This window comes from Lucilia sericata, unplaced genomic scaffold (assembly GCF_015586225.1).
Source record: "Lucilia sericata isolate MDLA Ls3-8-SP2 unplaced genomic scaffold, ASM1558622v1 Contig000060F_arrow, whole genome shotgun sequence".
Taxonomy (NCBI): Eukaryota; Metazoa; Arthropoda; class Insecta; order Diptera; family Calliphoridae; genus Lucilia; species Lucilia sericata.
In genome coordinates, this window is record NW_023994095.1 from 850,316 (window position 1) to 866,864 (window position 16,549).

At 29.0% G+C, this 16,549-nt stretch overlaps 1 protein-coding gene across 6 annotated transcripts in view; it reads left to right on the top strand.

Annotated features, from left to right (window-relative positions):
- The window catches only part of LOC119616157 (acetylcholine receptor subunit alpha-like), a 154,539-nt gene that overhangs the window by 104,038 nt on the left and 33,952 nt on the right, over window positions 1-16,549 (top strand). For all 6 annotated transcript variants that reach the window (XM_037972423.1, XM_037972421.1, XM_037972424.1 and 3 more), the window contains 2 exons: window positions 11,079-11,194; window positions 11,271-11,439. In XM_037972423.1, the coding sequence (XP_037828351.1) occupies window positions 11,079-11,194; window positions 11,271-11,439 (285 nt within the window). The remainder of the gene's footprint in view (window positions 1-11,078; window positions 11,195-11,270; window positions 11,440-16,549) is intronic.

Sequence of the window (16,549 nt, forward strand, 5' to 3'; positions counted from 1 at the left end):
GAAATCTTCATTCTTTGATTTTTGTTTTCACGAACATATTTTTTTCATTTCATGTGCGGTAAAATTTCCAGACTCGCATGTGAATGTGGGATATGAAAAGCATGTTGTATGTGGCGAAAGCATTAGAATAAACGAATAATAGTAACAAAATTAATTTATGTATGTATTTTAGTTTTTTGCATGCCCTAATATAAAAAAATATAAGTAATAAATATAGATGTATCCATAAATAAAGATTTTGAAACTTACAACTTATTTTAATACGTAAACACAATAATGCGTATGATGATATTATAAATATATAAATACTCACATACATACAGACATTCATATGTATGTATATCGTAATTTTATAATTCTATTTTTTTTTAAGTTAACCACTCCATTATGAATTAGATAAATAATTGATTACATACAATACTATTACATAACATATGATCAGGCTTGTATTCTAAAATACACAAACTAAGAACCTCTCCCACTTTTCCCGTCTTATGTAAATAAATACTTGTAGTTAAATGCATGTTTAATATCTGATCTTCCGTTGGAACAGTTTGGAGATGATAATGGATGATCAATTGTTTGTTTCCAAAGCTCATTGAATATTCAAAACATTTGGAAAAAAAAGAAACTTTATACGCGTTTTCTTATTACTGAATCTTCTATGTACTTCTTTTGTGTGTATGTATTCTAATTGATTATTATTATTATTATTTTTTAATAAATAGCCATTTTATTCTGTTTAAAGGAAAATAGTCTTCCAATAAATTAATTTTGAAAGAAAAGGATTACAGACACAAATGCAATACATAAAACCATATCATAGATAGGTACGAGACAGGTTGTGAAAACTTTAACTCTTTATGTATGTATTTTATTATTATTCAATAAAATCTCTAATATATTAAGAAGAAAATGAAAATATTCTCGTCTCTTTGTTTAATATGCTTTTTCTCGTGAAAATATTTTACAATACTTTAGGACAGTTGCAAAGGTGAAATAAAAAAAATTATATATATTGTGTATACATATGCATATACATATAGTTGTAGCAAGTCTTTCTATACCCTTCACCTTTGTTGAAATAAATTTTCTAAAGACCCTAGATATCTTCAGGATCTAAATCGTCAATAATACTATCATACATACTTTTCCTAGAAAAATCGGTCCGTAAATAATGGAGATATAAGGAAAAATCCCAAACAACATCGGAAAATAAACAAAACAACAACAACGTACAGCTTCATAGGGTATATGTTGTTCTTGTACTTACCCTGCAGTTCGACAAAGAGTCAATGCATAGGAAAAAGACAGTGATTTCCACTTATGTTAAACCACCTGGTGGGTTCTAATTCGTCTTTCGTCACGGATGTACTCTTTGTAAACGAGGGTGAAGGTAATCGTCACTTTATTGTTCCCTTTGTAAGCGAGAGAGGGGACACTTAAAAAACACTTGTATGTCTCTTTGTAACCTATGGGGCGACGATTGACTTCCTCGTAGGACAAGCACATGTTAAAATAGCTAGTCACCTGGACAGTCGGTGGCTAGGGGTAACCCTATGTGGTAGGCTAAATAGGGAGTTCGGGACTGTCCGCCAGAACTGCTGGGTAGTTTTTCTGTTTATAAAAATAAAACAGAGCAAGAACAACACATAAATTATGAAGCTGTATGTTACTGTTTTGTTGACAAAGTCAGAGATAAAAAACCCTTCTTTTTTTAAGTGTAAAATGGGATAGTTTAAAGAATCCTTAGATATTTTTTAATAATTTATATTTCAAATTTCAGTATCAATGCGGCATTTAAAGTGAAATGTTAAAAAAGAGGCCTAAAACAAATTATGTATGTTAGGTTGAAAGCATGTATAGTACATGAAATCCGAACAATGTTAAAATGTTATTGCAATATGATCTGTGAAGGTATTAAATAGATCTATTAAAGTATTTTTGTCCGATGTTCAGAATTTCAGTAATTCCTAAGAAATTTCCAATCAGTGCTCGCGAGTAACGGTATATGTGGAATAATACTTCTTCTAAGGTATTGAACTAATTTGGACGTCTCCACATACTCTGCATTCGTCTAAGTCCGACCGTCCGATTTTGTATAGTTGTGCTCGTAATCCTATATGTACACTTAGAATACGTACCATCATACTAACATCGGAACGTTCTCATCAGGGTTACCATTTTTGTGGTTCTACACACCGTTTCATTATTCTAAGTCGCCTTTTGGGATTCGTTTCGTGCCTCTGGGATTCAATTCGTTTAATGCCCTCCTACAGTTCAGACAGCTAGAAGGACCTAATTGCCATCTTTGTTAACTCCTGTTACCGCTATATATTTATTATAATCCACTTAACACATGCCGTTACTTCACGGACTTCTACCTGGAAATTAGTGGTATGGTTAGTACATTTTTGGATTTTCATGCCCATTTTTTTTCCTCCAGATACATCCGCATAGCTACGGATTTCTACGGGTGTTTGCTCAAATGTTCAACTTGAGCATGATATTCGATCTGGGATCAGTGTTTCAAATTCCTAACATATTCTGTGTCTGCTATGCGATCGGACATGTCCGATGTTTTTGTGCAGCCTTCCAATGTGTCTAGTATATGTACATATAACCGCCTTTGTTAGTTCCAGCAATTACATTCGAAGTATGTAATTGTAATTAAAGCTTTTGAATGGTGGAACTTTTTTCTCATTTGCCATTCAGCTTGAGTCAATCAGGCCAATTAGAAATATGTAATAATAAAATAATTATTCTCTTTGGCATGCTTTATATATTGGAGAGAGAACAAACTCCCACGGCGTTTATTATTCATCATAGGCCTATATATGTTTTTTACGAAGGGTTCTTGTACCAGTTCAATGTTCACGACTTTAACACATTTGAAGTGTTACATGATTAATATGCACTACTTTCAGGGCCATTGTTTGGATTTGGTGGTGTTCTGAAAACTTTATTACGGTGAGCATAATGTTGGCCGCTTCGATTTCACCAGCTACACCACCTCCATATTTTGTTAGCCGAAACACTTTTAGTATTGTGTTTCTAACCCCAAACGACAGGGTATTCACCCTCTTTCATAAGCTCAAGTGATAGCGAGGATCTTACTTTCCAATTGTCGCTGATCTTAGTGATGGATTTCCTGAGGAATTCCATGTATTTTATATAAAGCACAGCTAATATAGATTCTATGAGACCTCATGCTGGCAATTCCATAAGGTACTTTATGAACTGGTCTTCTGGAAGAAGTTTCGTGATTGCTGCATACCCTGGAGTCTGGGAGTGGTTCCTTTCATTTTCTGCGGCATTGGATGTGCAGGGTACGAGCCTTTTGGTACTCGTCTCTAACAAGCTTTGTTTTCAACGCGTTCGTGCAAAGTACCATTTGGCAGCATTCTTCGCAATATGAATACAATTTTCTTTGATATATCTAAGGATGTCTATCTGTGTTGTTTGCCGAGGATATTGAGAGAAGTGAGATACTATGACTATCGCTAACACTACCTGATTGTGGAAGGGAATAAAAAAGATGAGTGGAAAACCTTCGGTCGAAGTTTTACCAATTTGTTACAATTTTATATTGCTTTATATTTTGTTTCTTATTTTACAGTTATTTAATTTGGTATTTTATAATTTTTTAGTTGAGGCAATAATACAACATATTATTAGAAAGTGAGCAGAAGTCATTTGTTCATTAGCTTTTTAATTTTTATAGAATTACTTTTTTAGGTTTTGTTTCTTCATGTGTTTTAATAAGGCCGTATTACCCTCTTTCTGGGAACAATGATTATATTGATCAACAGCTGTCATGTTGTGTGCGTCATAACAAAAATGTATGGTAAATAACTTTGTATCCACTTAAAATTAGATGACTTACTAAATAAACATATTAAATTAAGGTACAAAATATGCCAGGAATTATATTTTTTACTTTCTTGTTAATATAATTTGTTTAAGATATAATATTTATTTATTTGCAGATCCATATTTATTTGCACAAATATAATATATAAATCTTTGACGATATCAGTCTTTATTATTTGTTTCGACAAAATTTGAAATTAAAAAAATTATGTAAGAAAATAAATTTACAAAAATTAGCGGTTACGTTTTTTTCGTCAATTATTTGAAAGGGTTGAACGTACTTTTAGAATTAGTTATGTTGTGTAAAATTACTGAAAGATATGATGTGCAAAAAGCTGTCTAACAGGCATCACGAAAATAATTAATGCGGTCGATTCTAATTTATCTACTGCATACTTATTCAGTTTTATTTTATTATATTTTTTTCAAATATGTATATACAAATGAAAATCGTTATCACTGCATAAAATGAGCTAATTTGCATTAGAAAACTAGGGTCTCACTGTGATTCAACTGATGTGCAGTGAGTTCTTAAATGCATCTGGTTATAATACTGCAATCAGCCAATGTGTTCTCATCACTGAAATAATTGATGCCCAAGAAAGTTAAGCACGCATAACAAAAATATCTGATGTTAAATTAAAATTAATTATTTTTATTCTTTGAAATTAATTTTATAAAATAAGATAATGCATAAAATTCGCATCGCATAAGAAATCCACTGGGCCACAGATACGCAGTGATGTACATATATATGTACATACATTAGACCGACTAACAAAAAATGGCGCTTGAGTAACCTTTTCAAAATATACCTTTTTATGCCATAAGATGTTACCCAAAATAATTTGGTTTAGTTTTGTCTGTGTTACCACCTCAAAGCTTGTTGTGTCAGCTAAGCGACACGCTTTGAAATGATATCCCATATAAAATAAATTGTTAAAAATAATACTAAAATTAAAAAAGAAATACACTCTTTGAATTTAGTTCAGTAGACGAGCGGTCATTGCAATGATGATTTTAGCAATCATCATAAAACAAAGCAAGGCAAATTTTTAGAGGGATAGCATATAGAGTGAGTCGAGTCAGTCTAATATGCGTACATACATATGATAAATACAAGTGCATATAACAACGAAAGCGAAAGTAACAATCTTCAATGTAGATTGCTTTCATTTGTTTCAATCAGTGCTTTTTGATAATATATAGGTACTAAATTAATATTGGCTGAACGCGGATTTGGTATTGGAGTATAAACTAATCACGAGTAGTTATCAAATGCAAATATCATAAAAAATATTTAAATTAGTTTGCATTTTTTCATGTGGTAAAGTGTCACATTTAAAATAACAAGGGGACCTTGTTTTACTAAATTATAATATTTTGGTTTTTATATTGTTATAATTTAAGCATACATAAATTCCGATTTCATTGTAACAAACAGATAACCTCATATTCAATAACAAAAATAAGTAGTTATAGAATTTTTTTCTTCCTTGTCAACACATTTATCAATTGAATTACATAACTAAAAATTCTCCATTGAAAAAAGATCCGAAAATTTAGACCGCTCTCTACAATTGTTCTTTGGACTGTAAAAACTAAGCCATGCAAAAAATTATGCTAAAAGAATAAAGTTAACAGGTGCAGCTACGGCTCTGCAAATTTAAGGTGTATTTATTTACATAAAAAATACTTCCTATAGTTTAGCTGTACCTGCGATTTGAATTCTGGAATCGCATTGAATATATTTATTATAAAGTATGTTAACGAAGTTTTATTCAAATCGGAGAAATTGTGTAGGTCAAAGTTTAAATTTTGCAATATTTGGGAATTCTAATTGAATCACATTGAAATATTTATTTATTTGTCTGCCTTATTTAAGCTATATAGTCCGATGTTCAAATTAAATTAAAGCTCTTGGAAACAATATAACCTCAAAATTTATATAATTAAATTAAGTAATAATTTTCCCATAATAATTTTTTTGTCACACTCCGCATTCAAGTGCTCTATAGTCTAGACATGTTCTTCAAACGATTTTTGTGAAACTGTAATTCTGTGTTATACTAATGAGTACTAATTTTTTGCATTACTTAGGCCGGGTTTTATAGTTCTCCTTAATTGATGAAATTATACCTAAGTTTTAAAAATTATTTGAAATTTTCAAAACTTATGTAAAATCAATCATACAAGCTTGTAGCACTTTAATAAACATAAATAATATACATATTTATTATGTTTATAAAATATTTCAGAATTAAACTACCTTTTGTAAAATATATGTATATCAATTCATTCATCACTTATACACTATTAATTTCACTTCATGATCTGCATGATTCTTTATTTAGCTTTATAGTTTATTTGCTCGTTTAATTTGAATGTTAAATTTTCTTAAAAACAACATAAGGTGATTTAAAATAATTATGCATTATTACCACAATTATTATATGTATGTACTTGCATGTACTCAAGATAACCTACTAAATCATATTTACTTTCTTTTTATAAGGTATATATTTTTAAAATCATTGTAGAAATCAGTTATTACATGCAAAAACATATCCATTTGTACATACATATCGCTCATTCACTACAAGACTGGCATAATCCAAAAACTAACATTTCGAAAAAAACGACTTTAAATGTTTTATGACATTTTACAATTTTTTAATAACGTTTAAAGAAATCATGTTGATAATATATTTTTTAACTAAATTTAAATAAAATTTTTAATTATCAAATATTTGTAAAAACATGACTTTCAGTTTTAACTTTAATAACAAAAAATCTCTCTCATGCCGAAAATAACAGACATTTTTGATATTTTCATTATTCAGTTCAAAAAGACGGAATTTTTAATTATAACTGTATTGTAGTAAATGAGCTATAAATGTTAATTTTTAGTGACCTCAAAATAAAAAATTGCTGATGTTCCCAACTAATTTCAAATTAAATCTATTAGTACAATTCTGTTCTTATTTTTTTTTTTAAGAACTATTTTATATAATTGAAACAATCATTTCGAATATACGTTTGGTATAAATTAAATTCTGTGGTCTTAAAAATGTTAAATATAGACGTTGATAAATAAATACACAAGTAATCTTTATAATATTTACATATATTTGTTGAAAAAAATGAATTGGAACTTTACAGTTCGAATGGAAAAAAACAGATATAGATGGAATTTTATCAGATTTATAATATAAGCTAATTACATAAGGACAAATATTTTAAGAAAAGTATTCTTAGAATATCAGCAACTTTTCTTTTGGGGCTATAGATGTGCAGAAAATGTATTTATAAAGTGACGACAGTGCAAACATCTACAAAAACCGCAGGCAACAGTTTTGTTATACGGCTGCAAATAACTTAATCGATTATATTGTATGGAACAATAATAATTTACACTACGTTTATCAGCGATATATATGTAAATTTTTTAAACAGAAAGCAGCTATTTTCGAATTTGACATCTTTGATTCTCATGAAATTTACTACACATATTTTGTTCTAAGGAACAAAATTATTAAAAAAGCAAATTTTGACTTATACCAAAAATGAGCGATATATATGTATGTATTTAGGTATGTATGTATGTATGTATGTATGTATGTATGTATGTATGTATGTATGTATGTATGTATGTATGTATGTATGTATGTATGTATGTATGTATGTATGTATGTATGTATGTATGTATGTATGTATGTATGTATGTATGTATGTATGTATGTATGTATGTATGTATGTATGTATGTATGTATGTATGTATGTATGTATGTATGTATGTATGTATGTATGTATGTATGTATGTATGTATGTATGTATGTATGTATGTATGTATGTATGTATGTATGTATGTATGTATGTATGTATGTATGTATGTATGTATGTATGTATGTATGTATGTATGTATGTATGTATGTATGTATGTATGTATGTATGTATGTATGTATGTATGTATGTATGTATGTATGTATGTATGTATGTATGTACATTAGAGTGCTCCAAAAAATTAAGATGCGAATTGTACTTGTCCACCCTCCATAATTGTCCTATATCAAGCAAACAATTAGATTGATAGGATAACGTAAGAGCTGCTGCAATGGCTATGAGGTGCATTTTAAATTTTATTAACGGAATTGTAATGTACGCAGAATATGCATTTTAGTACCGCAATTCTGTTACTTTTTGTATTTTCTTAAAAACATTTAAATATGTCTATAATTACACGAATATGAGTTTCATTCTATCCTAAGAATATTACGAAAACCTTTTGTCAGTAATAGTCAAAATTTTAATTTTTTAAACGGCTTTTTTTTGTAACCTTGTTAATCAAATTTTAAAAATGTTGGGGAAGTTATTCCATAACTTCTATTTAGTTTTATTAAAAATTTTTGTGTTTTATATATTTTTTAAAAAAAAAAACTTGTAAATGTACCTCAAAATTTCAGAGCCGTTGTGGCAACTGTTAACGTTTCAGTCTAATTTTGTACAACCCCAAAAAACAATTCTACGGGAGAGACGGCCTATCGGACAAAATTTGTTTCCACAATATAAGTTTGGAGTACTCTAATATCCATTTTATAGATAAGCTTAAATATGCATACATATTTATATATGTATGTGTACAACTAACCCCAGTTGGCAAAATTATCGTAAACGACATTGTCGTTGACGATTTGTGAACGACATTTTTGAATTTGTCCCCAATCGCTGAAGTTGGCTAAACGACAATGTGTAAGAATTCTTCGTTAACGATAAGATTAGTGACATAGACGTCAAGGTTGTCCATCTTTAAAACCCTATTAAAGACAAGTTGAGCGACAATATTGTCCGCTATTAACAATGTTAAAGACAAAATGTAAGATTTTCAGTTATTGGCGACACTATAAGCGATATTGCCTTCAATATTGTCCTCTATCAAATATACATGGAATGTTGTCTTATATTAGACTCTGTTGACGACTAGACAAGCGACATTTTGTTGCATTTTGTCTTCTACGCTATATTGCTATGCAAAAATTTTAAAATAACGGTAAAATAACTACGATATGAAAAACTTAAAACACAACTTAAAAAAATATTTATTTGAGTAAGAACATCTGAACAAGCAAGAGTGATTTTAAGTTTTGAAATTAAGTATAATTGAAATATAATTAATAAAACGCCATTAAAATTGAGTCCAATTTTGGTAAGTAATATAAATTACTTTTGAAGGCATGAAAATTGTGGCCATTTATTTAAAATATTTAAATTATCTTAGTTAAAGTGGATAAATCGTCTAAATTACTTTTTAAACAGGATTTACAAGGAGATGTACCTAAATCGATGTAGTATCTAAGTGGTACCAACAAAGAAAAGATAATATTTCTAGCATTGACATCCATGTAATCGTTGACAAAGTAAACGATATTGTCGTCCATAAAATCTTTGACGACCAAGTATACGATATTGTCGTATATCCTTGACGATAAAGTAGATTGTCGTCAATATAATCGTTGACGATATTGTCGCCTATATATTCGTAAACGACAAAGCTGAGGACATTGTCATCAATGTAATCGTTAACGTCAAGCGGTGGATTTAATCCTCTATGATGTCGTCAGTGAACATATAGTCGACGTTTCACTGTTATTGCGTGAACGACAAACTGTCTTAAAGACATGCCCAACGGGCATAGGGAATGGTACTAAATGCTGTTTACTTAAATGAAGAAATAGAAGTGCAATTCTTTAGGATGTTTTTGTCGTCGCTTCTATAAATTGTATTTTCTTTTTGGTGTCTTAATTGTTATGAGCTTTTGTTTAATCTATGTGAATTTATCAAATTAAATATATAAAAACCATCTCATATAAATATACATACATACTTTTAAATACATGCATAGCTATATATTGCATACATACATACATACATATGTACATTAGGGTGATAACATTTCTGGATGGAAAAATATCACAGTACTACTTATTCTCAATACTGTCCTGATAATAAAAATTGATTTTTTAAGTCAATTTGCTAAAGAAACTTCCCGCCCGAAAGCAATTTCTTAAATGCGTTTGTTCTTTATTTTTACTAACATTTTTTTAATAACAAAAAAGCAATTTTTCTACTTTCAAATGAAAAATGTATGTATAAAACTTCAGCGCTTCGATTTTTTCAACTGTGACGCAAAGGATGTTTTCAGTTAATACCGGTATATTTATCTCTATATTAAATTCAATACCGGTACATCAATATACATACATATGTAATTTCAAATACTTTTACCGAAGCAATTATCAATCTAATAACGTTATACGTTAAATTAAAAAATATACCGACTTATTTTTCTTAAAATATTTAGCTGGTAAATAACGATCGGAAAAATTTTAAAATTGTTTCATTATTATGATTAAAGATAAACCCAAAGGTTAAGTAACAAATGTCAATAAATTTAAATATACATGAAACATGCAGAATTATGTGAAATTTTTTACAATCATGCAAATCCTATGGAAGAAATTTTTGGTATTTTTCTTCTCTAATTTTTTTTCTCTTGAATTTTTCAAATATAATTATTTTACTGATTTCGAATCCGTTATATTATTTGCACTTCTGCTGTATGCGACACGAACTAATAATAAATGTTCAGCGTTGCAGTTTCAAAATCATAATCCGAAACGAACTGCACTAAATTCAAATATATGTATGCTCATCAATTCATAGGAATAAATTCATTAGTTCATAAGTATATTTATATATAGTACATACATACATTTATCGTATTTGTTATACATACATGATGTACTGGAATCTTTGTATTTATGAATGTAGCATTGTTACTAAACATTAAAAATAATTGAGATGAAAGAAATTGTGTTTGTTAAATTAAATATCCTTTTTTGCTGTCCAAATTATTTTTTTATATTTATAATTTATTTTTGCATTATTAATATAATAATTTCCTAAATATAAAAAATAATATTTATATTTTTTACATAAAAATAAAATATAGTTTATGTTTGTGCATGCATTTAAATCAAATATTTTATTGCTATTATTTGTTATTGATCTCTAAGAACCGCTTAAATTGTACGATAACCTTTGAAATCTCTTAATCTTAAACCGACTTCAATAATACATATCTAATATTTTTTAATTACTGCCAATTCTTTTATGAATCAACAAAACTGATTGAATGCTAAAATTAGGTTGATCTACGACATATGGATGAACAACAAGGAAGTAATATCGTCGATGTGGGAGTTGATCTCTCAGAGTTCTATATGTCGGTCGAATGGGATATACTTGAAGTACCGGCAGTAAGGTGGGTCATAAAATATCTAATACAAAAAATATGTATACATTCATATATATTCTGTAATTTTATTTAATCCTGATAGAAATGAAAAATTTTACACATGCTGCGACGAACCGTACCTTGATATAACATTTAATATAACCATGCGTCGTAAAACTCTTTTTTATACAGTAAACATTATTATTCCTTGTATGGGTATTTCATTCCTTACAGTCCTTACATTTTATTTGCCATCCGACAGTGGAGAGAAGGTGAGTAATTTGTTTTACATATACATACATACATTTGTACTTTATCACATACATACATATGTATGGATATACATTAGGGAAGTTGCGAATGCCAGTTTAGCGAATGCGAATAATAAATTTTATTTTTTGCGAATGTAAATCCGAAACCGAATGCAAATAGTATAATTTAAGTAAATTTGAAAAGAATGAAAAATCGAGTTGTAACGACATTTCTACTCTCTCATAACACAAGTCAACAAAATCGAACTTTTTGCGTGACTTTAAAATAAAAATAGGTAATTCCTATGTATTTCCACCCGCTGAATTCAAAAATCGTTATTATTTATCCTTATAACAATAATTTGGGTTAAATTCGTTTGAGTTTTTCTATAAAGTACTACCAACACAAACCAATAATACCATTTTTCGGTTAAAACTGGAAATTCGCTAAAAACGCAGTGAAATATTTCGAATTGAATTCAACTTTTGTTTGTTATTTTTACATACTCATGAATTCAAAATAAAATTGATGTAAGAAGAACAAATATTGTTAAAAGTAAAAAAAAACATATTAACCAAAAATCACGAATTTATTTCGAAATATTTCACTAAATTTTTAACGAATTGCCAATTGTTATTTAGAAATGTTGTTATTGTTACGTGTTGGTACTATATTGTAAAAAGAAATCAAACTCGTTTAACTTAAATCAAAGTTATAAGGATAAAACAAAAAAAAGTACAATTTTCAAATTCGCTGCAGGACATCTAAGGTATCCTCCAGTAACTATCAGCATGATTATACTCTAATGCAGACGTCGGCACTAGTATTATTCTGACAACGAAGATTTTCGGCAAATTGCATGTACACAACACGATCGCAGACGAACTTCTAAACAAGAACATCAAAAATACAAATATTTTATTTAGTTGCTTGACAGCATTCAACAAAGCAGGCCAGGGATGGAAAATGAGATTTTGTTTCAGTATCAAAAAATATTTCAGAGGGTACTTTTTTGGATCTTAGAGTACTAAAATATTTTTTTTGCTGAAAGTTGTTAATTTCTTAAATACACCTTCACATATTTAGACATTTTTAAATAATCAACAACAGAAGTAGAAAAGGTATTATATATACCGTAGGGTGATCGATTATTCGACATTTTCCAAAAACCGGTTTTCGAGTAGTTCGAATAGTTGACATTTGAAAAAAACCGGTTGATATTTTTCAAATTCAGAGAAAACGCTTTTTTATTATAAATAAAAACATCTAGTTTAATTTGAAAAAAAATTATGACCCGAACTGATTTTTTAAAATAAACATTATTTCTTTAATGTAAAAAATTGGGAAGAATCATAATCCTAGTTTATTCTAGTCCCTGTTTAGTAAATTTTCATAGGCACACAAATTAATTATTGTAATTGGAATATAATCTTAAGATTGATAAAATTTTATCCAACAGTTATTATTATTTATTTCAAAATTTAATTGAAGTAATCTTTGAATACAAAGCAAATAAAAGTATTCGAAACCGGCTTTTAAAAAGTTAAAAATCCGGGTTATTCGATATTCGAAAAAATCAACATTTAGAAAAAACCGACACTGGTAAATCAGAAAAACCCGGTTTTAAGACCGATTGAAAAACAGAATCGATCACCCTAATATACATATATTTATATAATGAATCCTTGTCCGTCCCTCAATGTTAGATATAATTTGATGAACTTCAATGTCCATGGTATCATATAGCTACCATAATAATATTACCCCGATATTGTACTTCGTAAATATGTATATTAAAATCAGTCATGATAAAGTTTGTTATATTTTAATAAATCCTGTCTTAAAGAAATTCAGGCCACATTTGGCCCTACTCAAGGATGAATTTAGAAATTCAACTTATTTATTTATTATACGCTAAATTGTTAGCTACAAATATTAGTTACGATAGTTTATTGTCAATAAATCTCTTATATACATTAGGATTGCCTGGTTCTCAACTAAAATTAAAGTTTAATTTATTATAAGATATCGTTTCTCAAAATTTTTGTCCTGGGGTCAATATTTGGTGAGCTGGATCAAAGGATAAAAAGGTCCTTTTTTGAGGTTTTTATGATTTTTTTTTTCATATTTCTTCCAAAGGAAAGATATAAAATTTTAGTATCATTAGAAAGGTCCTTGGGAGACGCTTTCAATGGCATACCAGAAATTTTTGTGTAACAGTAAAAGTAATTTAAATTTCCTAATTTTTCGTAAAAGTTTTAGATTTTTTACATTTTAACATATATGATTTTAATATAATTGATTGAAATTAATACACAACAAGTAAGAAATTATAGTCGGACGAGGCCGACCATATAATACCCTACACCTTTGACAAAAATATAATGTGATTTAGTTGCCATAATAAAGCATTTAAGTTGAAGTGTACCTTGCCTTAGATATACATACTTAAGCCGTTTATTGTTAAATAAAATTGTGGACATTTAAGTGAAATTTTGATGGGGGCTTTTCATAGGGGCTAGGGTCATATGAGAACCTATTATTATGGAATTCATGGGGGTCATCAAGTCTTGTATACAACTTGGTTATTGCAGCTTTTTGTCGAGATATGAGTATATTAAACATAATTATGAACTTAAAAGCCCTATTCGGCGGGTTCAGTTGTATGGGGGCTAGGTGAAATAATGGACCGATGTAAACCATTTTCTACAGGCTTCATCTTCGGTACCATAAAAGATCATGTGCCAAATTTCATTGAATTATCTCCAAAATTGCGACCTGTAGTTTGATTACAAGCCCTATTCGGGGGTTCAGTTGTATGGAGGCTAGGTGTAATAATGGACCGATGGTAACCATTTTCAATAGGCTTCGTCTACGGTACCATAAAAGATCATGTGCCAAATTTCATTGAATTATCTCCAAAATTGCGAACTGTAGTTTGATTATAAGTTTTAAAAGCCCTATTCGAGGGGTTCAGTTGTATGGGGGCTAGGTGAAATAATGGACCGATATAAACCATTTTCAACAGGCTTCATCTACGGTACCATAGAAGATCATGTGCCAAATTTCATTGAATTATCTCCAAAATTGCGACCTGTAGTTTGATTACAAGGTTTACATGGACGGACGGACAGACGGACGGACATAGCTAAATCGACTCAGAAAATGATTCTGAGCCGATTGGTATACTTTAAGGTGGGTATAGGACCAATATTATTGTGCGTTACAAACATCAGCACAAACCCAATATACCCTCCCCACTAAAGTGGTGTGGGGTATAATAATCCTCAATAAAATCTACGAAACGGTTTTTTCCGTTTTTCGAAATTCAATCTAGATCAAATTTTATTAAAATTTGTCGAAGCTTATGTACGCTACCAAAACATTGCGAAATAATGTAAACAATAACATAGAAATCGTTATTTACAAAGCAAGCGTAACAAACAAGTAGATGTTTAGGATAAATTGTGTTACTATGTTAGTTAAACTGAAAAATTTGATTGATAATAGAATGAAACCATAAAGTGTTAATTACCATTGTAAAGCTAATACGCGTATGCTGATGTACATATTAAGTATGTTAGATAAATGTAGCTAACAGAATACCTGGGACAAAATAGAGTTTAAAATATTAAGATAAAATACAAAACATAAAGAATTTCGAAAAACAGAAAAAACCATTTCGGTAAAATTTAGGTGAGGTGAGGTTTATAATATAATAATTTCAATTAATTACATTATATATTTCTATGTAAAAATATGAAAAACATAAAATTTTTCCGAAAAATTACGACATTTGTAATCATTTTGGTGTAATCAATTTGTGTATGATAATATTTGCATATGGTTTATTTGTCAAAAATGTGAAAAAAATATCATAAAAACCCTAAAAAGGACCTTTTTATCCTTTGATCCAGCTCACCAAATATTGACGTCAGGACAAAAATTTTGAGAAATGGTATCTTAGAATGAACTAAATTTTCATTTTCGGTCGGAACATCAGCAATTTCCATTTTGGAAATTCTACACATGAGACCATATAAGACCATCCATGACATGAAACAATAATTTGCTTTAAAGTCCAAATAATTTTCACCAAAAATTTCTCTTATTATCTATGGTGGAATTCTTAATTTCAAAACATATCGTTTTATAATTAGTTTTAAAGTCAAATATTTTTTCAAAATTGAAATTTTTGGCAATTTTCTCATATAATATTAACAATGGAATTTAATTAGATTAATATTCATATAATGTCAATCAAGATAAAAATTCGAATTGAGCTGCATTGGTTATTTGCAAAACATACTTCCAAAAAGTGTCTTTTAAAACTAGATTTCAAAACATTCTTAGAATTTCAAATTTGAACTTTTAAAGATACTTTGACCCCCATTTTCTCATTGTCTGATTATGTTTTATCATAACGATAAATTGACATTTTACATACAAAAACTATTTTAACCGTTAGTATATCCACCTGTTAAACGATAACCGGAGGTTGAGATATTGGCCCTGAGAGTATCAAATAAGACTCGGGAGTATCACGGTACTTTTGAACATCAAATAGTATCAAAAAAAGTACCATCGTACCAAATTTGCCATCCCTGAAGCAGGCTAATGTCGCTTTGTTAAAGAAATTGCAAACACAACTTGAAAAAACAAAAACAAGAGCATATTTACAAAAACAACGTACACCCTAAATAATTTTCTAGAATGCATAACAATGAAAGTAAATAAGTTCATCTTGTTTCATACTTTTTTTTGTACATTTTAATTTGAAATGTTGTTTCTATGTGATTACATTTTGTTTATAAATATTCGCATTTTACAGTAATGCAGTTTAATCTTCAAAATTAAAAATAACCAAATATTTTTTTCAGTGCAATTTAATTGAAAAAAAAAAATGCCAATAGTGTGTGTATAGTGGTGATTTTTTTTATCTGCCTCTCTATACGCCGGTTTATGCTCTAATCAGGCCTGCCAGATTTGCCGATTTATCGGCATTTTGCCGATATTTTACCTTAAAATAGTAAAGTGCCGATTTCCCGAGTTTTGCTTAAAAAATGCCGATTTTTTACCCAATCGAACAAATTAACGAATTTATTATAACTTTACATAAGCAAAAATTAC